Source organism: Argiope bruennichi, chromosome 10 (genome assembly GCF_947563725.1).
Source record: "Argiope bruennichi chromosome 10, qqArgBrue1.1, whole genome shotgun sequence".
Classification (NCBI taxonomy): domain Eukaryota; kingdom Metazoa; phylum Arthropoda; class Arachnida; order Araneae; family Araneidae; genus Argiope; species Argiope bruennichi.
Window position 1 is genome coordinate 120,377,424 of NC_079160.1, and position 26,726 is coordinate 120,404,149.

The 26,726-nt window shown below is 26.1% G+C and overlaps 1 protein-coding gene across 1 annotated transcript; it reads left to right on the top strand.

Moving 5' to 3' along the window:
- Positions 1-1,984: 1,984 nt before the first annotated feature.
- Positions 1,985-25,506, top strand: LOC129988195 (translocation protein SEC63 homolog). The gene is made up of 19 exons (XM_056096352.1): positions 1,985-2,113; positions 4,988-5,144; positions 6,794-6,896; positions 7,058-7,172; positions 7,532-7,647; positions 7,752-7,813; positions 9,279-9,337; positions 9,475-9,525; positions 10,333-10,441; positions 10,537-10,631; positions 11,129-11,264; positions 11,793-11,885; positions 12,712-12,857; positions 12,954-13,241; positions 15,148-15,333; positions 17,181-17,417; positions 20,809-20,907; positions 21,615-21,719; positions 22,446-25,506. The coding sequence occupies exons 2-19, from the start codon at positions 5,021-5,023 to the stop codon at positions 22,584-22,586; spliced, it is 2,265 nt and encodes a 754-aa protein (XP_055952327.1). The 5' UTR covers positions 1,985-2,113; positions 4,988-5,020; the 3' UTR covers positions 22,587-25,506.
- Positions 25,507-26,726: the final 1,220 nt, after the last annotated feature.

The following is a 26,726-nucleotide window of genomic DNA, read 5'->3' on the forward strand; positions in this document are numbered from 1 at the left end:
AAACAGTTAAGTTTATTTTTACATTCGATTAAACTTTTTGTTTGAAGCGAATCTCTTGCTTTCTTTTATATTATCTTTCCTTTGACTGAAAGGACCTTTTGCGAACTCTCTCTAGATTATTTCTAATTATATTTCGAGCCTCAATTAATTATCTAAGGGAAGAGTTAATTTCAATTCAGTTTAAAAACATTCAAAGAATGAAGCAGTTTGAATATCATATCAAGGTTTGTTTAAATTTGAATATTGCCATTCGACAACAAGTAATAAACACTATTTTTGAGATACGTATATTAGCGTTGTATACATGAAGAATCTATTTTTATCGTAATATATAAAAGTTTCTTTTACTAATATAATCAAATAAAATGACGTACTCTTTGATTAGGAACACTCATTTTAGAATGCCTTGGTTTTTAAGTAGAAAAATACTTTTATGGTGGTTCATATTCGCATTTATATCATACAAAATTTTAAAAAGAGGGAATTTTTCAACCTTTGAGAACCCAGTATTATAATAAGTACGATCTCGATTTCATTTCTAGAGCCAGGTTGGAAAAAAATGTGACAAAATATGAATTTCAGATTTAATTTCCGTCTTTCTTTTTCTTTTTTTTTTCTTTTTTTTGTAAAAGATAATTTATTATGTGAACCTGTAGGACAAACTATTAGAAAGCGATTTATTTTTTTCTCTCCTCGATTTCGAGTAGATATAAAAGTATTTAATGATATTTTTCAATCATCTCCCTCCCTTTTTTTTTTGATGAAGTTCAATAGTTCAAAAAACAATGGAGATAAAATATTTATCCTGCATATTTTCTTGCATAATAGTACATTGTAAATTGCTGTAGTTTCGCTCACATTGATATAAAAAAAATCTCAATATATGAATAGAATAAAAATTAAAAAATATATAAATCTCAAAATGTATATTTTTAAAGAATTACGTAATAAAGTTATCAAAATTCTGCGCCTAATTTATAGGTTCCTTTAAACCTTTAATTTTTTTATTTTTATTTTGAGCTTTTCTTTTACATTAATAATGTTTTTTAATCAATTTTTCTTCCCCCTTCCCTCTTATTTCATTAAGCGTCCGGGTACTTGAGGTAGTGGCATGTTTCGGTGGCCAACCTAACAAGTTATACTAAAAATGCTGTTATATGTTTTTCTCCTTTAATATATTTACCGACAATTCGACTAGATTATTTTATGCCTGGTGGCATTAAAAATATAGTCAGATGGAAAACAATTTATCTATTATTGTTAAGTTAAATAGAAATTAAAAATATGTACCTAAGAATACTCTTATTTTTTTATTACAGCTGCTCGACGATCAATATATTCACATTAGCAATCTTTCGATAACTCATAAAATCGTGTATCAATTCATAAATCTTCTTAGGAATTTCTCAGGTGCATTGTATTGTTCTTTGTTCAGTCTTTGATTTCATTTCACATATTCGTTTCCAATCTCCGATAAAAATGAAGAGAAGTCTATTCTTTCACTTATTACAATCAGATCATAAACATATTTCATTTGAAGGTTACTTATTATTTAATATTTATTAGGATTAGACAAGCAATTTTTTTATTAGCATTTGCAAGTAATATCAGTTGAAATATTTTTGATACCACACTTTAGACGCCGCAAATATAAAACAATTTAATAATGAACATTTCAATGGAGAATTCAAAACAAAATATGAGGGGTTTTTTTTTTTTTTTTCCCATTTCATAGCGACTGTTTTGCGAAAGTGGACAATCCCTGAGTCTTTATTTTGAGATTGACGTCAAATAATTAATTTTGCTTTCTTTGCATCTCTAATAAACTATCAGAGATGCATCTACATATCTTAAACATAATCTTTTGATGTTTTATGACATTTTAAAGAAAAATATATTTAAACAAAGGAGAAATTGTGTTACCTGCAAGCTCCATATTTTTTTAATAATTTACACGTCATGAAGTTAAGTTATGAAGTTAACCGTCTATGCCGCGGCTAGAGAGGAGAAATCAGAAATCGCATAAAAATGTGTAGTGTGTACAGTATGTACGTCACTGTTGTTTAATTTTGAATTTTCATGGAAAACAGCTAAAGTACTATTAATAATAGAAGTAAGATACATTTATGATTGCGCATATTTTATTTTTAAAATATTTCATCAGTTTTAATATGTTATTTCCGTAAATAAATGGCCGCATAGCTATAAAGATGTTCCTTATTCCTTATAAATTTTTTTGCACTGTCTGTCGTTTGAAGTCAATTGATTGTGCATATTTTGAATTAAAAATTTATGATTGAATTACTCTGATTCGTTATATAAGTGTTCAGTTTTCATTTTGTTATAATCTAAGTGATTTCAATTCTTTCAAGCTGTTTACAATCATTGTGTTCTTTTGATTTAATATAGTTCATTATTTATCGAATTTCAAAAGTCGGCATGTATTTTAAACTATATTATTTGATTAAGTTAATCAATAGAATAAATAAATTGAAGATTTTTATAGTTATATGTTATGTTTCAATTTTATTTTGGAATGCATATTACTATAAGAGTTTTCCTGTATCACTAAATTGTACAAGAAACATAACTTTTTCTGTGTTTTTGGAAATAGAGAAATTTTTTAGTCAATCTGATTGTTACTAATTTGATTTTTAAAGATGTCTTTTTATATATCAAATTATATGATTAAATTTAGTTCTAATTAAGTGCATTGTAATTGATATTCTGTTTTCTTTAAAATATATTTTCTTTACTTTTTTTCTTTTGTTTCTGTTATTATATCTACTGTGATTTAATCAAATTTTTATCTTATGGTAGAAGAGACACTTTGATTAAAACTGACATTAAAAAGATTTTATTGATGACCAATTTCTCGTCAGTCTTTAAATTTATCATTCTGACTAGTATATTTAAATCAAACAATAATTTCAAAGTTTCAACAAATGTAAGATTATTCTTCCATTAATTATTTTAAGAATTAGATAGATTTGTAATAAAATTTGCAAAATATATTTCATTGATACCTTAAGCATTGAGAAATAAATTTCTTTTAATTCGTATGCACCTTTATTTGTAATGTTAGACATTTCTTAAAGTTATAAAAAATTTTCTTTTTCAAACCAAAATATTTCTAGTTTCTCGTATTAACTTTAGAATGTTCTAGAGCAAAATGAACATTTAATCATTAAAAACCAGTTTTTCACCGCTCTTGCATTTCTGATAGTTTCCATTCTTTAAAATAACTTCTATTTTATCTATGTTGTATATGGCATTAAATATTAATTTTCCTATCACTTCAGATATTTAATAATTTTACTTAGTTTTTCTTAATTCCTTACAAAGTTTTAGTTATTTTGAATATTTTTTACTGGAAACAACACTTTTAATATTGCTTGTTTATCTCTTTGTACTTTTAGAATGTATTTAAATAATATTCTATTAAGGTATTCTCAGACACTGAAATGTTAGTTGTCTAAATGCTGTTAAAATTATGGATATGTTACTTTTTCAAATGTGGATTTGTAAAATTAGACTTATTGTATTCCTCGCACTTTATTTTAGAATAAAAAATGTCATTCAGTGATAAGTTATGTGATTCATGCATAATAAAGACTGTAGAACTTTCTTGAAGATGGTCATTTTGCTGAATAGCTGTGTAGGCTGTAAAATATTATTGATCTGTACTTATAATAAAGCTCAATGTGTGTGTATGTTGGCTCTACAGGCCAGACCATTGAACCTACAGCTATCAAATTTGGCATATATGTACTTTGGAGGCCGGAAAACACAAAATTGATTATAATATCATATTGAAGTTTAAAAAATTATCTTTTCAATGATACCAATGTTTTAAAATATAAGTTAAACTTCTATTTTTAACAAACTTTAAAAAATATTTTAACCATATTTTTCAACAATTTATTTCGCTAAAAATAAAATTTAACCTGCACATGCAAGTTACGAAACAATGGGGGGAAATTAGCTTTCATCAACGTGTTGCCATCATATTGACAAAAGCTCAGATTAAAAAAATAAATCAAATATTATTGCAAATTAAACATATAAAAGTGTAATTTCCAGTACGTGTCTATGAAATGAAATAAATATGGAGAAAAAAAAAGCCAAAAAACATTAAAGTTACATAAAGCAAAAACATTTAAATTTAATCGTGAAAATTTGTTATCATTTAAGAAAATACGCCAGAAATAAAATGGATATCATTGAATATCTAATTTTTTATTTGTATAAAAGAGTTTAAAATGTTTTTGCATGATAATATGCTCTGACATTATTGTACAAAAAGTTTAATATTTAGATAAATTTTAAATTAATAAAAAATTGAAATCTCCGATTGCAAATTCCGTGTCCTCGTGTGAAAACGCTATTATTTTTTAAATCATTGTTTGAATGCCTTTGTATTTGTCAGCTGTATAAATATGTTAGATATTTATTGCAAGTGTAAATTTTTTTACAGATGCAACCTTAATATTTTTAAAAAAAAAAAAAAAACCTGAAAAATGCATGCAAATAGCTGTTGTTGTTGTAGGTTTTATGCATTTATGATATTTTTAAAAAAAATTGTTTAGTTAGTTACTAGACTGGGATTTTTTTTTTTTTTTTGCGTTTATATCCAAAGTGAGTTTTAATATTTAAAACTTTGGTCTGAATGTGGTTGGCCTCATTTTGTTGAAATATGTGTAGTCACATGATGCCACGTTTCCATTCCAGGGCTAAATTTTAAATAAATACCAAGATTATTTTTTTTAATACTGAGCTGTATTTATTGTTGCTTTTTAACATATTTTTTTTTTTTTTAATTTATGGTAATCCATCAGTGCCAATATAAATAATAATACTTGACTTTGAAAAATAATCATATCAATCTATTACTCTAAATCTGATATTTTTATTAAAAAGTTCTATTTTTTAAAAAATTATTTTATTAATATTTTTATATGATTTTTATTATTGAATCTTTTTCTAGATTTGAAACTTAACTCCTGATCCCACATAAAAAATGTCGGGTACACGCTTTCAATATGATGAGAGTGGTTCTACTTTCTTTTATTTTCTGCTGTCATTTGAAGCTTTAGTGGTGATACCATGCACATACTACTTCTATCCAAGGTCTTCTACTCGAAGTAAGTAATTCTCTTACGCAAAAGTTAAAATAGTTTTGATATGGAATAAATTTTATTTTATTAAAATGTTCTTATTCATTTCACAGTCTGGTTTATTTAATTTCTTCTACATGAATTTATGTAAACAATGCTTTCTTAATCATTTTGATGTGAGAAATATATTTTTTAATTTAAAATTTCATTACATTAAAAGAGAAAAATAAGTTTCACAACTTTCATTTATTGAGAATATTGTTTGTTATATTTTTTTCTCATAATGTAGGTACTAAATTAGATTTGCAATATATCTTCCATTCTGTTTTTTGCTTATTTTTATAGGCTTAAATTTTATTCACTTGGATTTTAATGTTTTTTTTTATTATCATTATTATTATTCTTTGCATTAAAAAGAGAGAGAAATGTTGTTTGTATGCAATTGAATAATATTTATTCCTCATAATTGCCAATTTCTGGAGTTATAAGGGAAAATGAAATTAGTCGAAAAATCTTTAGTATATATGATAATTTATTATTTTAGCATTGGGTTATTGTAGAATTTCTCAAACTGGCCATTTCAAAAATCAGTTCAATTTGCCATAGAATTTTTGTCTCAAAGGCAAATTAGTCACTTGAAATCCTCAGAGAAACAAAATGGTTGGTTGTTCATTTTCCCTGATATGCATTAAAAAAAAAAGCAATAAATGCCTGCTCTCAAACACAACACTAAAAATAAAATTTAAATTAATTTTAAATCCTATAGTGGATATAAAGATGAGCTTCACCCTTTATCATAAGGAGATACAAAAGGTTGTGGTTTTTAAATGCTGAACAATCTAACATTTTTCATGCAAATTTATCCTTTTGATATCTGAATGATATTCAAACTTGGTTTTCTAAAGTCAGATCAGCATATTGAAATATTGCATTTATATACTAAAAAGCAGTGAGCAAGAAAGTTAACTGAATTTTTCAATTATAGGAAAGCACAAATATATAAAATCATTATCTTCTTTAGACTAGACTTTAGCTTAGCTATCATTTGCTTCTTTAGCTTTTGGGTAAAATTGTTATTATTATTGCTGACTCCTCTACATTTTCTAACAAATCAATTAGAAATTATTTTGAAGTTAAAAAAAAAACCAAACTAAAAAAAATTATAACCTCCAAAAATTTAAAAAAAAACATGAAGATTGAAACTAATGCAAATTATATATTTTTCAGAAAAAAAGAAATTGGTGTTCTTGGATTAAAACAATTTTTCTGGGATATGTTTCAAATTTGACTATGTCAGGATGTAATAAATTTGGGCTTCTTTTAATAAATATTTTGGTTTCTAAAAGGCAACTAACCCCTCTGCTTGGAATGAAGTATGGCCATTATGAAGAAATTTGATTGTATGATTTGAAAATATTTTTTTATAAATAAAAATAAGAAAGTTAAAATAAATTTAGGAGATTAGAATAATCTCCTAAAATTATTTTAAATCTTAGTGATCTAATTTAATTTGTAGCCCATAATATTTCAATTGAATTTGTTCTTATTTTTTATTTTTCTTTAATATTAAAAATTTTCTAGTTACATTATCATTGATTTCATACCTAAAAATTAATAATATACAGTATAGAATTTGATTAGTTTCAGAAATTTACATTACTTTGAATGTATTTTAGCTGAAAAAAGAGAGAAAACTTTATGTAACTGTGACCATTGCCGCATTAAAGCTTGCCGTTTGCGCCTGAAGGAGCCATGGAGGAAAGCGAAAGAAAGATTGATGTAAGTTTTTTTTATATCCATCCCACAGTGTATTTTAATTTTTTTTTTTTTTTTTTTTTTATTTACAGGAAAATATGGGCTTTGTGTGTGTGCATGTGCGCACGCACGCGTACGTGTGTTTTAAAATGCATGATTCATAATTTACTATTTATGAATTTCAGAAAGTTGCTGCTTTTTATTGGTTGGGTTGCTCTTGCCCTTACAGCATATAAAGTCACTCATTTGCAGCATGATTATGTTGCATATGATCCATTTGAAATTTTGGAAATAGAGGCTGTAAGTACATGTTCTTATTTTCAAGAAAATTAATGTAATTATTATTATTTCAATGATAATTTATAATCATATAAGGAAAATTGTATATTGACTATTTTGATAGTCTTGGTTATAATTTATATGAAATGTTATATAATTAATCAATATTTTCTGTTTCAAAGTCAGTAATCATGCCAATAAAGGAATGTACTTATATTGATTTTTTTTAATGCCATTAAGTTCTTTTTATAATCTGAAAATGCATAAATGTGCCCTTTATTTCATCTACTTAAAGGATTGCTGGTAGCACTCTATATACTATCAATGTTAGTTATCATTAATTATAATTCTGACTGTTTAATTATGGCCAATTTTTGTAGGATGCTTCAGTAGCTGAAATTAAAAAAGCTTATAGACGTCTTAGTTTAATTCACCATCCTGATATGGAGACAGGTGATGAAAAGAAATTTATGATGATTGCAAAAGCTTATGCTGCGTAAGTTTTTCTTTCCAAAATTTTCTTTATGTAATCCATTTTATTACAATATTTGGATATTAAGTACCTTTTCTTTTCTTTTTTCTTTTTTTTCTCCATTTTAGTTTAACAGATGAAGAAGCAAGGAAAAACTGGCAAGTTTATGGCAATCCAGATGGTCCTCAAGGTAAGAGTTTATTATATATACCCCTAAACATTTGCTATCTCTAAAATACTTTTGTGTGCTTTTCATAATAATAAAAACCCCTAGATTTTTCGAAGCTTTATATTAATTTCAAAAATGTTACGATAGTTATGTGCAAGGTACGTAATGCCATTAAAAACTTTTTTTTTAGTCATATAAGGGTTTTTAAAAATAATGCTTATTTTTTATACAGATTTTTTTTTTTTTTTTTTTTGTAAAGATCTTTTTTCAAAAAAAAAAAAATATTATTACTTCTATATTAGATCTGCCAAATTATATGAGTATATTTTCGGTTTTCTCATTTTTCTTCTGCATCTGAGGATAATTATAAATGGTTTTCTGTCTGTTTTGAGAAATACTGATAGTGTGGAAGAAAATACATCCCTTTCATTGACTTGAATTCTCTTTCATCTCTTTTTGCTTGTCTAATTAAAGAAAAACTCATTTCTTTTTAGAGAAAATTTTAAAACTTTTTAGGGAAGCAGTAAATATTTCTGAAGAATTGAAAATATCAGCAACATCAGCCCTTAGAGCAGAAAAAAGTCATCTTTTTTTGGGAGAACAGAGGTCTAAAGAATTTGCCATAAATAACATAAGAAAAGAAAGCAATCTAATTTCTTGATATATTTAGAGAAAAATAAATCTCCCTTAAAAAAAGAAAACTCTAAAATTGAATATAAAGCTAATGTACTTACTGAACAAATCGGGTTTTTTTACTAATAAAATTGAAAGTGTTGCAAAAAACTATTAGTGAGGAAACTGAATTAAAAAAGTTATCTCACAGAATTTCTAAAAGAAAAGAGGAGAAAATTTTGTCTACACGGTTCCTAAAATTTGCAGATTTTATCCTTGATTTATTTACTTGCAATCTTCACTTTTTTCTTTAGAAAAATGAAATTTTTAATAAAGTGTCTATGAATTCCTTCCCCCCCCCTCCTTATTTTAGTTAGAATGTTATAAAATAATTTCAGACATGTAATGAAAATGCTTTAATGAATTTTTCATAAAAAACATACCAGGAAAATATTTTTAATATGTAGATATTAAAAGAAAAAAAATGCTTAGATAATTAATTTTTATTCTAATAAATGGGATTTTCTGTGTATAAAATCTACCAACTACAAAAGCAATAAGTGTATCATGGATTTTTTTTTTTTTTTTTTTGTATAGTCATTTCCATAAATAATTAGTGATTTAAAAAGCAATTCAAAGTCCTTCATTGTAATCTTAGTAGGAGTCTTTAGAGAGCAATACACCTAAAATTTTAAAATATAATTTGATCCTAAAATTACTATTTTTTATTTACATCTAAAATTGCTAAAATTTGGTGATGGAAAAAATATTTAATAAATCCATTTCTTATATAATTTATTTATTTTTGTTGTTGTTTCTGTAATTATGCATGATGTGAAATTTACTTTCAATAATATCTTGAACTATTTTTTAGCTATGTCCTTTGGCATTGCCCTTCCTTCATGGATTGTTGAGAAAAATAATTCTGTTTTTGTAAGTATTTTTTTATATTTGGATTTCTGTGTAATCTTAAAGAATTCTTTTTTTAAAGTATTTAAAATATTTTTTTTTCTCTTATATGCATAAATATGTATAATGTTGCATTTATAAAAAGAAAATTTATGTTCCAGGTACTTGGTTTATATGCTCTAGTCTTCATGGTAGCTCTTCCAGTGACAGTAGTATGTATTTTTCTCTTATGTGTTGCTATATGTTTTGAAATATAGATTTACAAGTTGAAGTAACTTTTCTGTAGAAATTAATATAAAGGATAGATAAGCTGCTTCTATATTGAATTTTTTATTATTTCCATATTCAATATTGAACATTTCTCAGAATATAACTTTTAAATTGTTTAAATAAATTTATTTTTAGGTAAAATAAGTTTAATCTTTAAATTATAAATGACGAAAATCATTTGAATACTTTTTCAAAACAATAGTTTTTCTAGAAATGCAAAAATGTTTTTGATTACTTATTTTTTTCAATTTATTGGAAAATAATATTTGCAGCTTCTATGAATCTAGTGATGACACTTGTAGTATGTGATATAACGAGAAGATGCAAGATACTTCAAATATCGTATAGAGAAAAACCTACTAAGTGCTTAATACATATGTTGTGACAGCCTCGTATGCAGCAGAAAAGCACTTACTGCTAAAAATCTATGCTTATTGTTTATAAAATAAAAAAAAAAAAAAAAACCTTTTTATATGTAAAATCAATTCTGTATTAAATTATCCAACATTTCATCATAAATTTAAAATGTGTGGCTTTTGGTTTCCTCAAATCGGTTTTTAATATTAAATCTAGGTTTGTTTATTTTTAAATTTTCATTTTGGGTTTTATATATATATATATATATAGAAAGAATTTAATGCAGTGCTCTTTAACTATTTCTTTTTGTCTATTTTGGTCTCTTTTAGCATATGCAAACAAAACATTTTGTATTTAATAATGTAATTTTTTTTTTTTTTTTTTTCCTTTAGGGAATTTGGTGGCATCGCAGTGTTCAGTATGGAGGTGAACAAGTGCTGCTTGCCACTACCCAATTATATTTAAGCTTTATTTATAAAACACCACACATGATTTTTAAACGTAAGTTATTTCCAATTTGCATCAATTTTCTATGGTGATTTTCTAAGTTATTTTTATTAACTGATTTATAAATATACGCATTCCCTTTTGTTTAGGTGTGATCATGATTCTAGCAGCATCTGTAGAGTTTCGCAGACAATACAATAGTGAAATAATTGAAAGACCTTCCGATAATGTGGAAGTTCCTCTGGTAATTTTCACCTCCACTTAATACTATTGACTGATGTTAAATATAATGTTTCTATCAATCATAAGTTTATAATAATTTTAATATAGTTTATTGATAACTTTTGTCAGCTTTATTTTTGAAAACTTTAATAGTGAATTTTAAAAAAAAAAATCCTGAAAATTTGCTATAATACATTAAAAAAAGGCTTAGTTTTGATATTTAACTTTATTTCTTTTCTTAATTTTAAAAAGTTGTTATAGTCATTGTTGAAAAGCAGTTATGAGCTAATCTTAACAAGGATTGAAGCCATTTACTGTGACCTGTTAATTTTATTTTATACTAGACAGATAATTTGCTTTTCTTAAATGTTTGACAGAATTTTTATAAGAATTTTAAAGAATAGGTTTTTACATTTAGAAAATGCTTACAATAATTTAACTTTTAAAAAAAATTTCATATAAATTTTATATATTTTATGTTATTGTATGTATTAACATCAGCATTTTCTTTTTAATCAGCTGATCAAAGAACTTCCTAACCTGGGAGAGAAAAATAAGGAGCGTCCACTTTGTTTTAGTTACAGTATAAAGGCCCGTGCCTTGCTTCATGCTCATCTTCACAGGATGAAACTACCCAGTAGTAACCTTGAAGAAGGTAATTTGCTACAAGTATTTTTTCAATTCCTACTATTAGTTAACACTCTCCCTATATATATTTATATATCTTGTTCAAATTGTCAATCATTAATAAAATACTTTTTATTCATCCACTCAAGTTCAAATACATTTTTTTAAACTTGTAATGAATGACACTTGATGATAATACAGTTTTTTCAAAAATTAATTCATTGATTAAATGTAATTGATTTTTAATACTTTAAATAGAGTTTTAGTAATGAAAATTAAAATCAACAGGCAGTAGCTCAATCAGTAAAATGTAAGGATTTCAGTATTTTTCATGTGAAGATGAAGAGTGCAAGTTCAATTCTTGTGAAAATCAATAATTTTTTGATACTTAATAATTTTTTTGATAATTATTTAATAAAAAGTAACTAAAATAAAAATTTTCTTTGTTGGCCTAAGTAGAAATTGAATTTTAAAAAATTATATTGCTTGTAATGCATGATTTTATGTGATTTAATGCATTGTGTGATATTGATGTGTATTAAATTTCTTTTTGCAGATCAAATGTACATTGTAAAGAAATGTCCTACTTTGATATCAGAATTTGTTCAGTGTGCTTCACAAATGACAATGCTTGCTTTAGCTGGAAGAAGTAAGCTTTTTTTCTTACATCCTATTGATGCTTCAAAATTTCTAAGTTATTTGGTTTTCAATTTCTATAACTGATTAATTAGTTTTAAATTAACTTTTCTAAGTAATTTTTAAGAAGAATTATTGTAGAATTCTAAATGCATGTAAACTATTTTAAAATACTATTAGGTTATTAATTTAGAATACAATAGTTATTTTCATATATATATAATCATTAATGATTTTTTTTATGCTACATTTTTTTTTTTTTTTTTCATCTACATTAGTTGTTTAGTAGTGTATATACGTTATAAATTTAAAGGATATTTTTTTTTAACTTGACTTACTTGTTGGAACAAATAAAGCTTAAAATAAGTGTTATAATGTGTGTGTTTTTTGTAGATGTTTATAGTTACAATAAAATATATATAAAATAATACAGAATAATTTTATATTCTGCACTTTTTGACTTGAAAAGAATACATGTCTTATTTATCAGGCATTGGATTACTTTGTAAACTATATTTGCAAATTTGGTTATTAAAAATATGCATTTTAGGATAAATGCTTAGGGAACTGGATGAAGAAAATACACATTGTTTAAAATGTTAAATTACAGAATTATATTATGTAAAACTTAATATAATTCTGTACTTTATCTAATTCAAATCCTTAAAAATAGTATTCATGAGGTATGCCATCTTTAAAATATCTATTCATCAATTGGTTATGATTTTTGTATTATTGTGAGTCTTGCCTGTTTCTCAGTTACTGTCATTGTATGAAGCATCTATAATATATATTTTTTTTAATTATGATAGTTTCTCAATTTCATTTTTTAATTTTAGTTTCTAGAATTCCTAATCTTGATACCATAGAAAATGCAATGAAATTATCTGCATGTATTGTTCAAGCTTTATGGGATAACAAATCACCTCTGTTGCAATTGCCACATATTAATGAAGACATGTTGCGACATTTTTGTACCAGAAAGGTTTGTAGTAATATTGAGAAGTTTTTAATTAGATTGTAATTATTTCAATTGTTTCTGTTTTTACCTTTCATTTCATTTGCAATGATTTTTTTGCAGAGAAACATCAGAAGCATAAGACAATTAGCGTGTATGAAAGAGGATGATAGAAAAAATATGTTACGAAATTTAACGGCTGATGAATATTCTAATATTATGAATGTCATTGGCAGAATGCCTATAATTGATGTTAATGTTAAAATTGAAGTTGAAGATGATGAAGATAACTCTACAATCACTGCTGGAGCATTTGTAACTGTAACTGCAAATCTGATGAGAAGCAACATGTCTACTTTATTTGACACATTAAATGATGAATCAGCAGAATTTGTAGAAGAAAAAGATGAAGTAAGAATATGTTATAGATTATTCTTTAACTGACAGTATATATACATATATTAAAAAGAATCCTGAAAATTCAATTTTTAAAATGTAATTTAAAATTCATAAATTATTAACATTTTAAAAAAAGAAATTAAGTGTATCATGAGATAGGGTACATTGATTTTAAAATTAGAATGCTGTACTTAATGTTTTAAATTCTACAAAAAAAAAATGCATTTTTAGAAACTTTTTGAATGTTTGTTTTTTTTTTTACATCATCCTAAATTTAAATTTGAAAGATATATAATATTGAATTGTGTTGTAAAAATTTTGAAATATAGTAGAATTCAGTTTTGGATTTTAGAATTTGCTGTTAAATTTAAATTTAACGAAGCCCAGTTTTTGATTAATTTTAATTATTGGTATTTCTGTTTTGTCCCTTCAGCATCAAATTACCCAAGTACCATTTTATTGGTTAAAAGTATTAAATAAAATTAACCAAATGAAATAAAACTCTGGTGTTATTCTTTGTTTTGCATTTATGGAATTGTAAGAATTTGTTTTAAATACTTTCCTTATAGTTCCATTTACATTTAGAATTTAAAAAGTAAAAGATCTCTAGTCAAACAATTACATCAACCTTTTAAATCAATTTCTTAAAAACTAAAGTAATTGCTATTGTTGCCAAAAAAGTTGGAGGTTTAAATTTAAATCCAAATTTAAATTCTACTCCAATTTAAAAAAATCAGTATTTTTTTTATATATATATTTTTATGTGGAAGTATAATAATAATAATAATTCGAGATTTACAAAGAAGAGTAAAATCCTTTGATTAAGTAGTAGGATTAAATTATTGTACTAAATTTTTTAAGAAAATTGATCTTTCTTTCATGAGTCTGGTCTCACTTATAGTTACTGTCATATTAAACATTATCTTTATATTTTATGAAAATTGTCTCTAAATGAATTTATAATGACTTGAGAGATTATTAGTGCTTGAAGATAGATTTCCTCCAAGTAACAATTTGAATGCAATCAAGTTCATTTACTGTAAAATCTTTAACTCTGTATATAGCTTTAAACACTATGGAATTTCCGTAATTGGTACGAAAATTAGTTGTAAATTATGGAGTTGCAGATATATAGTGAAAAAACTACAAGAAACAGATATGTATGGAAAACTATAAAAGTTACCAAAAATACCTTCTTCGCAAATGCTTGGTCATAGCAATGGTGATAACAGTAAAAAAAGCATGGTGTTTTAAAAAAAAATCTTGTTCTAGCATGAAAGCAAAAACAATGGAGTGTCTTCTCATTACAAAAATGTATATGGAAATTTGTTGTGAATTTAAATTGAGCAATAATGACTTGAAAATGATAAAAGTACTTAACCATTTAGTGAAAAAAAAATGTAAATGTCTGACAAATAGCGTTAATTTGTTTGATCAACAAAATAATATATATATTTTTTTCCAAATAAAATTATTTCACTTATCTAGTTAGTCATTACTAAATGTCTGTCAAAAAGAACTTGAATACTGTTTGCAAATATTTGCTTTAATAAATTAAAATTCTTTGCTAATATCTATTCTTTAATAATATGCTATATGTAATATATCTATAAGATATCTAATGACTGGGTAATCAATGCAGGAGTGTATGTTTGTGTGCTGTTAAGTTGTGCCCACCAATAATTCATTTTTTCTTGGATTTTTTTTTTTTTTAAGTTCATGAATTGTTTCTTTCAAATTTTTATATATAAGCATATAACAACTTATTTTTTAATGGTGGCAGTTTTATCAATTATATGTTTTTAAGATTATTTAAACTTTATTTTAGCTTGGGTAAGAACTAAATTTTTATTAATTTATAAGATTGCCTAGTTCCTTTTTTCTTTGGTTAAAATTAACTGTTGCATTTTCAACACAGGCTCCTGGTGTCACCGAAGAAGTGCAGAAGCCAAAGTCTAAAACATCAGATAAATACAAGAAGAAAAAAGGAAAAGGAAGTAGTAAACTAAAAAAGAAAACTTTTACTTCTAAAGCTGCAGCTGCGGTGAAAAAAAGTGAACATGAAAATCACTTGAAAAATGGCATTTTACATCGGTCAAAAGTAGTATGTAATCTTTGCTATAATGTTTTTTTTTTTTTTTTTTTTCCCCTCTTTATTGTGTATGAAAAATTTGCATATTAAGAATTTCAGCATTATCATTATGCTTATTAATTTGAATATTATTTTTACAGAACATTATTTGTGGTAAATTGGATTACTTTACCTTTGTTTTACTTATAAAAAACAGTTGATAAGAGAGAACAAATAATTATATATGTTAATAATGAGTCTTTTACGAAAGTACAATTCATTATTATGTTGAAAATTATTTTTTGAATATAATTTAGGATTAATAAGAAATTTATAAATTTTAACAAGAATAAGAATTTCTTGGTCAGATAATGTGTAATTTGCATATGTGGGCGAATTGATAAGTCTTATATTTTTTAGATGGTTCCACAATTACAGTTTTCAAAAATGCAAAAAAAAAAAAAAAAAGTTGTCAACAATTATTTTAAAACAATGCAAAAATTGTTTGATTCCAAATTGGGGTGTGGTTTGCTGTGACATCACAATTCATGAGACATATTTCGTATACCAGTGTTTACATTTTGTTAGAAAGCAGCATTTGTATTATATTAACTTCCAAATTTATTTTAGTTTCGATCTTAATATGTCTAATCTAGTATAATCTAGGTTCATTTCTAGATATTCAGCTTGAAAATTACAAGATGATGTTGATGGAAGGGACACTGGCGGTGAAAGTATCTCTTCAATCAATGATAAACGTTGACGTTTCTTTGCACCCTTTCTCTCAATGGGAGATGTTTTTTTTTTTTTTTTTTTTTTTTCCCCATTCAAAATGGTGAAAGAGTCTCTGGTTTCAATTTCAACCTCTTCACATTTTTTGTTAGCTTTCATTGACAGTAGATTTCCATATACTCTTTCAACTAAAAAAAGAAGGTAAAATTCAAATAACAGCAGAGTGAATGGAATTAGCATATGCACATATATAAGAGTATGTCCTTAAATAAATTTTTTAAAAATATGATTTTTGAATATGTCCCTCCAAATTCAAATGTTTGTACTAAGTTGTCCTAAATTGAACATTTAAAAAAAATATCAATTTGGTACTATTTTGTGAAATATTGATCAGTTATGTAATAAGTCTTATGAGCAACTGGTATTTTAATAGTCATTTCAAAAATAAAACATCAAAAATAAAAATGTTTGATGTTTGTTCATAAAACAAACATCAAACATTTGATTCTCATATGCAGCCAAATTCCTTTTTGTTTTCTTATAAAAGAATTATAATATTCCATACTTATAAAAATCTTGCAGTTTATGTAACAGTGACATAGAATATACCTAATTTCTATCAAGGTCATATAGACGAAATTATACTTGGAAGTGAAGAAAGCAAATTTAGTTTTGCAAATTGAAATTTTTCTGAATAATAGATTGTTAAAAATTAGAATTCTTAATGTATTCGAAAATTTTCAAATGAAATTCGATTCCAAAAGAAAATTAAGCTTTTTGTCTTCATTTCCATTCATTTTATTATATGAGTTTTAAAATTTGGCAAGTGTGAAATGTTATTAAGATGTAAGCATAGCCTTTATATAGTTATACATTAACTTTTTTCTGTTTCAAAAGAATGTGTGAAGATCAGTATTTTGCTAAAATAATTAAATAGAATTATGGAAAATGCAATGTATTAGAAATAGTTTGTTTCTATTATTAAACATTGATCTTTGTTATATTAATATTAAATTACTATTACATGCTTGGAAAGTATTGGGATTTTTATTAGTTTATTACATTTTGTTTCATTAGTTTTTAATTTTATTAAATTTTGTCTTCATTGTTTATATTTCACTTAATGTCTCCTCTTATCATTAACTTAGGATGAAGAAAAAGCTTCAGATGACAGTGCTGCTGAAAGCAATGATGATGAAAGTGGTTCTAATAGTGGGCATTCTGGGTCTGAAGATAGAGATCATGACTCCAGAAAAGATAATAAACATGAGAAAGAAGAAGATGAAGAATGGGAGAAGTTTCAAGCAAAAGTCAGCAAAAGAGATAAAATATTAGAAGGAAAATCTAGAAAATCTCATCCAGTGCATTGCCCATTCTTCCCAGATGTAAGATTCAATTTTTTTTTTTTTTTTTTTTTTTGGGCGGGGGGTCAAATTACAAAGTCATTGACTTTGTAATTTTTATACTTTAATGTCATTATTTTTTAAAGAACAATCAGTGCAGTTTAAAAAATGTTTTTAATCTTTGTGCATTTCTTGCATTTAAAATAACATTCTGTTTTTATTCAGTGTACTCAAATGATTGCTCAGAATGACCCTCAGCAATAATGATGACCGATAAAGCATAACATTTACATGGCCAACGTTTCAAAATGAATCACTTGCGTATTGATGTAGCTCTCAGCAGTAAAGATGTATTCAATGTTAATTTCAGGGGTGTTTGTGCTCCGGGGAAACCCCGGAATTCCGGGGATTTTGAACTTCGATCCCCGGAAATTCCGGGGATCGTCGTTCAAAAGGAAGTAGGAATAATAATGAATTATTTATTTTGATCTGGGTAATTTTGTTTGCTTTTAAAGTAGAAAACGCAAGGTCAGTGTGTGTGGTGAAAACTTTTCCTTTCTTTCTCCAAAGGCAGTGATAATGCGTGAAAAGGGGGAAAAAACTTCTTTTTTGTTCTTTCCTTATTGCGAGTTATGACTCATTCCCCCGGTTCTCGGACATTCTCTTCTGGATTCTTTTCGGCAAGTAGGCGCGGCAGAAAAAAAAGGGGGAGATTTCGTTCGACCAGATGTGCGATAACGTGACTCTGGGTTCAAAGGTCTTATCTCTACTGGCGTGGCGCCAATAAGTAGAGAAGGGGGATTTTTCGCCGTATTAGCTATTTGTCATTGATCGCTTCGGAACTTTTTCTTCGCTGTGTAAAATTTTCGTTTCATTTATTGATGCACGTGTAAATTTTTCGTTTCGCTTATTGAAATATTTTTTTATTTATGTACGCAAGAGAATTTCATTTAGAAATTTCAGCATATGAAACAGAAATTACCCCTTAAAAATTCATATCTAATTAGTTTTACAGCATTAGATCCAGAGCTAAGAGGTAAAACCAGTACAATATTAGCTTTTGAAAAATTATCATCTTTTATGTCCCATATTTTTAGTGATAATGAAAAGTCAAAAGTAGAAGCTGAAATAAGGTTATACCAGAGTGATATTGATATCAAAAAAGAAATGCTCTACACATCTGATGAAAGTGGAAATCAAGTCAAGTGTACAATTGATAAATATTGGTCTAAAGTTTTTAATTTAAAAGATGATTTCACAAATGATTATAAGTATCCTACATTGGCTAAATTGGTCAAAGCCTGCCTTAGCTGCTTCCATGGCCCATTAGTGGAAAGTGCATTCAACTTAATGGATACACTTGTCACTGACTATAGAACCTCTCTTAAGATTGATTCCCTAGATGCAGTGCAGACTATTAAATATGATTTAATGGCTTCTAAAGAAACCTCATGTGAAAAATATGGCTCAAAAAATCCAATGACTGATCCAATTCACAAAGATCTCTTACTTAATATGAACAGAAGTTGGAAAACATATCAAGAGGACTTAAAAACATGTATTTCAGATGAGTCACCTATAAAAGTCTCTGAAAAACCTTCTACATTAGCAGAAAAGCAAACTGCTTCTACCTCTGCATGTGCAGTTCTCGAGGAAATTTCTTCAACTGTAAATGAGGAAAATAAAAGTCAACCTTCCTGCAATTATGAAGTTCACCACAAAAGAAAGACAAGCCCACAAACATCAGAAAATAAAAAAAAAGCAGCAGAAATTAGATAATTTTTTTTAAAAGAATTAATTCAGGTAATTTAAAAGATTTGCATAAAATGTAGTAGTTTATATGTTGAAAATTTATGGTTATTAATTTTGCAAAAAAAGTAATTCATTGAACTTTTATAATTAGGTCATTCAATACTTCAGAATTGTAATTTTTCATTTCTCCCCCCCCCCCCCCCCTTCTCGAAACTCCAAAATGCCGGTAGTAAGTCCGTAAAAGTTTCCGGGGATTTTTTGGGGTCCCACAAACACCCTTGTAATTTGTACGCTCGGCATGAAATCAAAATTAGGAACTAGCATTGTGTCTTTTGAATAGCAATTCAATATTTTTTGAACAACTCATGGAAGAAAATTTCTTTATATTTTTATAATGATATAATTTTTATTTCTAAAGGCTACTTTTAAATGAACCAAATAAATCATTTTCATTTTTTAAAAATGGGCAGGTTTATGAAACATTTCTCATTTTCAAAAGTTAAAAATTGCTAATGCTGCAGTTGCATGTCTGTATTTGTATGATCTATACATAAACATTCATGCCTAACTGAACAAGAAGAGGAAAGAATCAAAAACAGAATTTGTTTGTTAAAAGTATTGGAAGTGATGGCAAAATTGGATGAAATACAAAAATGATTTTAAAAATGCTATATAAATTAAACAAAATTTGTAATTAGAGGTGTATTAGAAAATGAATTGAAATGAAAGTATTAAGTTTTAAGAAGAAATCATGTAATTAAAGGTAACCATGATAAAGGTGAAAATTGTGAATGATTCATTATTTACCATTTAGGATTGTGGTAGTTTTGAGTTGTTTTGACTGAAAATATCTGCTAGGGAAAAAATTTTCTGCTTCTGAATTAAGAAGATGATTTAGATTCTTCTTAAATACCATTTGACGTTGTATTTTACATCATTGAGCTTATTGGACTATCAGTTATTTGAAGAAAAAAAGAAAAGACAAGGAAACAGTACTTCATTTTGATACCTGCAGTCAAATTTATTAGAATTAAAGATAGATTTGATATATTTTCATATCTGATAGAGGTTATCTTCTAATATAGCTAATTTTATTATATTAAAGGCAGAAAAAAATAGAAATTTATATTGTGATAGAAGAATGTTAAAAATTATTATTGTTACTGAAATCATATTTAAGTCTTTAAAATATCCATGGCAGAACATTATAGAAGTTAACTTTAAGAAAATCCACAAAAGGGAAATTAATGTATAACCTCTTGTGTATTACATTAAAAAAAAAAGCTATTAATCTTGAACTGCCATCTACATCTTATACAATTTACTCTCCAGTAGCAACTGATACTATGTGATTTCTGGAATATTCTTCTCTTTTATTCTATTAATAAATTCCTGAATATTTTTTTCTATGAAAGACAAAAACTTTATTACATTCCTTAATATTGGACATCGTTGTGCGAGTATGAACTAATTATAGAATTTTATATGTGATGACTCTTTACCAATTAGAATATAGATTCTCTGAAAGAGAGGTATTTGCTTATGACAATTAAGGGTTTAATAATCATACATAATACTTATTTATCAGTTTTAAATATGCTTATTTATTATAATTCTTTAATCTTTAGCCATTGATATAAGTGTAAATTGTATTTTTCATTTTAATTTCATTTCTTTACAGGAAAAAGAGGAGTTCTGGTTTGTATATTTGTGTGACAGAAAACGACATTCTTTGATCACAGCTCCATATTTGGTTACTAATTTGGTGTCAAAGGAAGAGGTATTAGTTTAATTTTATTATAACTGTAAAAACATAAATGAAATGGTATATTTTATTTTGTGTATTTAAAGTCCATGCAATTAAATTTTATTTTTATGTAAACTGTGATTTAAAATATTTCCAGTATTAAATTTATTTCAGTTGTCTTCATTTAAAATGAAGACATGCTACAATTTTGCTCCCATTTTTTATTGTGAATTCTTTTACTCTTGCCTGTTACTGAAATCAATATAGATTAGGGGGGGAGGATTGATTCATTTGTTTTGAAAACTGAAGAAATAAGTAAAAAAATTAAAGAATGCTCTTAAAAGAATTTTAAAAAACTGCATTTTCAAAAAAGTTATATAATTCTGTTGTCAAATTTTCATTGCAGAAACCTTTTTAATGCATAAAAAAATATCAATTTTTGTTTCTATGATTATCTCAATGTTCATCCTACCATCTGTTAGGGATTTAAGTAATTAAATTATCAAAGCTGTTCATTTGCTAAATGCCAGCTATGTTATCAATTTCAAAAATCATTTTTTTATGGATTTAGTAATAAATTTTTTCTTTCTATTGTTTGAGAAAATTGTGTTATTATTTTTTTTTCTTTAATAAGCATAATTGTTTTATTTCTTTCAATGTTCCTTTTTAAATCTTATTTCAGTAAGGTGTTTAGAAATAGTTCCTCTTCATTAAATTCATACTTAGCTTATATTCTCTAGGTTGAACTAAAATTTACTGCTCCTGAAAAACCTGGCATTTATACCTATTCATTAATGGTGCGTAGTGATTCATATTTGGATTGTGATGTTGTAAAAACGATTAAGGTAAGCTTCCACTATTGAGTTCATTCAATTTTTATATTTTTAAAATATAAAATTTTCCATCTTGCCTGTGCTTTTTATAAAGAATGTCATTTTTGAATATTTGACTTAAAAAAATTTTTTAAGGATGCTTTTTTATGTAAGTGCGTGATAAGTTGCCATATCAGTATAAATTCATCTTAAATTTAAACCAATGTGTGCTGACAATCACTGCGCAAATTTAAAATTAGACGTTAATGTATAAATGAATATGTATTTTCCCTTATTTTAAACCATACCTTAGTATCTTGAAAATGGCTGTATTAAATATATAAATTGTTAACTTTTTTCCATGTATATTATAGTTATGCAATTTGATGTATTTATAAAATATTTTATTTTAAAGCTTTAAGAATTAGTTTTGTATGTTTGCATAATATATCCTATTATTTTCCAATGGATATATTTGCTATGAATTATACCAAGCAAAATTACATTTAAGTTTAATGTCTGTGTTTATTATGTAATTAACTTTTTAATAACTAAAGTTTTTGTCAAATTAAATGATAGAAAAATATTCGTTATTTTAGTATGGGCATTTGAATGGTTGAAAGCCTTTTAATTTTTGAATGAAATTTTATGAGTAGCCCTTTAATGTACCTTAAGTTATATTAAGTTAATATGTAACTAGAATTAGTTATTTAAAAAAATAAATTTTTAACTCATTTTTTTTTTTTTTCACTTGCTTAGCTTGATGTGAAAGAAGCTAAAGAAGTAGACTTGTCAAAGTTACAATGGGATGTATCTGAAGAGGAAGAAGAAAAGGATGAAGAAGAAAGTGCTGTGGAAGACTCTGATCTAGCAACAGATGATGAAATTGATGATGATTAAAGTGATATCTGTCATAGTGTATATTTAAAAAAAAAAATGACAATACTTTTCAAATCAATATTTATTGAGCGCTGGAAGCTTTCCTTTCATGGAGGTCTATAATTTATACCACTTATAAGCTTGGAACTTGCAGGCAGACCAAGCACTCAATGACTGGAAAGAAAGTAATTAAGTTGGGTCCTTTTTCTAAAGATCATATTGTATACACTTTCTATAGCTTAAGTTCTTGATTGTAAAAACTATTTTTACTAGCCTACTGAATTTATAATCAAATGTCTTTATTTCTACATTTCTATTGTGTATATATACATATATAGTAAATTGACCGTAAACTTCTACTGTACAATATAAACACTTTTTTACAGCAAGTTGAATCAATTTTTTATCCCATCAAATAAATTGACATGTTTTTGTATTGTATATACTGACAGATAAATAGTGTCAAATTAATTTCGAATACAAAAGTAATATTGTGTAATTTTTTCTAAGATTTATTTCTACTAAATATCTTCTAGATCGTGTACACCAACGAGCCTCATTTGTGAAAGGTAATTTACAAAGTGAAATGTGGCATACATTTTTCTTTGCATTTTTAATTTTTTTTAAATATATATACTTTAATTGCAAAAGGGTGGAATAATAAACTGATAACTTTTTTTATATTTAGTCACTTTGTTTTATTTTTCTATCACCATAACTATGTTGTTTGAGTGTTCTCTGCTATTAATAAAAATTTCAAAGCTAAATTTTTATCTATTTCAATTTTTGCATATTTTCAGCAAAAATTTGTATGTTAAATGTACAAATGTGACTTATTTTTCTATGCATTGAATTTATTTTTATTTGAAAAGTACATTAAATCTCTTAGCAATGGCTTGTAAGGTTTATTTCCAAATTGAATATTTTATGAAATATGTACCATGTAAAAGCATTAAAAATATAAAATTTAGGAAGCATGTTCATAGAAAAAAAATATAATAAACAATGAACAATATTTAGCTAATTTTGTATTCTGTGAAAGTGTATTAATGAAATGGCTTCATAAAAAATTTGTGTGCTGCCACCACTCAGTACGCACAAAATTGCTGTATCCAAAATACAATTTTGATGTTTTTGCTTCCTCTAATGCAAATATCTCGTTTGCTAATTATTTATGTGAGTCTCGATTACCAGAAGGTGCAATTGCTATTTGTTCTAATTTTGGCTATGTGTGATATATGCTTTCAAGCATGTTGAATACTCCAGTTCTACTCTGAGAGGATTTTTCAATGTTGTTTGTATCTATTAATTGTTGTATGGGTTTGCATTAAAATTTTAATTATCAAATAGTGCTAGGAAATAATTTATTTATCACTACTTTCTTCAAACGAAAGTTCTAAAAAATTTGCACATATAAAATTATTTTTTTTTAAAAATTCAGTTCATAAGGATTTCACAAATACTTGCCTGTGTATTGTCACTGTATGCATGTGTATATGTATGTAATATTTTCTTGCAGTATATATGTATGTATGTAATAAATTATTTCTGAATTTTCATGTGTAGATATTGTTTATTTTAAAAAAGTGTATTGCAGTTGACAGTTTTACACATTTTCAGATGTTAATGCATTCTATAAATATAAATCATAGCACTTTTAATTCTCTTTCAATTATTCTGTACAATAAATTGGGGAGGGGCGATCATAAAAAGTTTATTTAAAGAGAGAGGGGAAATAAAATTAATGTTATTCAGACAAAAAAGTTCATCAAAAGATCTGTTTGATGCATTTAATTTTAATGATTTCAAAACAGTTATTGGTTTTATTTTGTAATAAAAAAAATGAGTATTTAAAATTTCATTTGAATCATAATCTATCTATAAAAATAAAATAGCTTTTGAACAATGAATTCCTTCAAATGGTGGTTTGGTTTGTATTTCAAGTTCTCTGAGTTATAAGTATGCAATGCAGCTATTGGTAAATAATACTTACTATAGCAATCTACTCTTCTGCTTTATGGAGTGAGTAGGCTTTGAATTAAAATTTATTTTTTTACTTAAAGGTAGTATTAATTATTGTAAATTCAAATGTTTTATCCTGAGAAAACTAGTTGATATTGTATCATTACAAAACATGTCTTCATCTCGGAATATACTCTCAAACTATTCTTTTGTTATTTCTTCTATCCTTCTGACATATTGGTAAATAAGGAAGTTAAATCATATTTATTTGCTATCAAAGACTCTCTAAGAGTTCTAATTTTTTTTCTCCCAACCTGTTTATGTTTGCTTTGCATTTAGTGTTTTAAAACTTAGCCTATATTTTCTCTTTTTATTTTTAAATAAAAGTGAAACTGTCAGCTGCACAACATCAGAAAAAATGTCTACTTATAAAGTAATTAAAATTTTAAATACAAAGGTGGCAGTAAGTAACATCTATGAAGTGCCCTTATTCTTAATTAATTTCCTACTTAGATATATTTTCTCTCAAGATAAAATTTATTGGTGCAGAGCATTTTAATTTCTTAAAAATTATATATGTTGTATGTATTTCCTAAATTCACTCTGGAGAGAAAAATAATAAGTTTAAAAAAAGATAATTTATATCCTGAAAATTATATATTGAATGTTTGTGATGTGATGGTATGAAAATGTGTTTGTAAACTATGTATTGGTTGTTATAGTCGAATATGAGTTGTCTTAAATAAATATGAATTTAATTTATTGTTTTTTAGATATGTATAAATATATTGAAGATATGACTCATTTGTTATAAAAGCATATGTTTATATATATAAAAACTGTTTAACACCACATTAAGTGTCAAGTGAATTTTCCTGCATGGCTTTTTATTTTTTTTGTATCCTGTTATGGATCCTGGTTGTGGAAAATTTTAAAGCATGTAATGTGATGAAAGAAAAAATAAATTATTTTATAGATATTTTTTTTTAATTTATGAACAATTTAAATTCTTCTTGGGAACACAAAAAATACATTATTTATCTTAAAGATTGTAGTTTTGAATCCATACTTGCTGTTGATATACTGGCTTACGTGTATCCTCGGGAGTATATATTTTAAAAGAGTTATAGCTAAATACTAATTAGTGAACATTTTTAAAATGAATAACAATAAAATTAACAAATAAAAAATAGGGAAGTATATTAATTTTTTTCAAAAGAATTTATTTCATTTTTTGTTATGTTTTGGAATCGAGAACAGAAGATTTAATTTAAAAAAATAACTTAAAACAATATGAAATGTTGAATGTATACTTCTATTAGCCAGCCGATCTGCACATTAACTAAGATGATCCGTTAAAGTGCGGAAAATCGTTTCATTTCTCAAATTACCTGAATACTCCGGAAAGCACGAATAATCTCTTGAACGTACGAAAAGAGTAAGTATCCGATAGATGTAAATCTAGCTGGACTGAAAAAAAGATTGTTTCATTTCCAAGAGATGTGTAAAATGCCAGAGGAAATTGAGACCGAAAGTTTTGAAAATTTAATTAAATAATATATTACGATAAATCGTCTCTATAAAAAATGTGACCTAGGATGTTTAAAAAAGAATCTGTAATAATGTTTTTTCTTACTTTTTCAATCAGAATTCTATTTTTCAATGTCAATCTCACTTTAATCCCTTCAATATATCTGAATTTAATTCATAATTTAAAAAAATGGCATTATTATGTTTTATGAAAAAAGATATCTCCCTTTCATAACCACAGACATGTCTGCTTTAGAAGAGATCACCGATTGTTCTATTTGTGTCCCTTCGATAATGATCCGTTCAAACCCGAATGCCGACGTCCCTACATTCGTTCATGCATTCAAAGATGGCTGTTTCAAAATTCCACTAGTAACTGCCCCAAGTTCAACGGAAATTCTTAAGGGGGTGGGAGGAATACACGGACTTGCAGGATGCCTGTTTGTATTATGATGAAAAAACCACCATCGGAAAAGAAGCAATTTGCCCATCTTGCCATTACCTATTCAACAATTTGTTTTATTTGCTTAACAGTGCCCATAATGCCAGTAAAACGGTCTATTTTTACATACTATATCGATGAAATTGGATCCGATATCACCAGGATCTATGGCAGGCAGCAGAATTGAATTGTTTCACACCTGCTGAACCGTTCCACGGAATTATTTC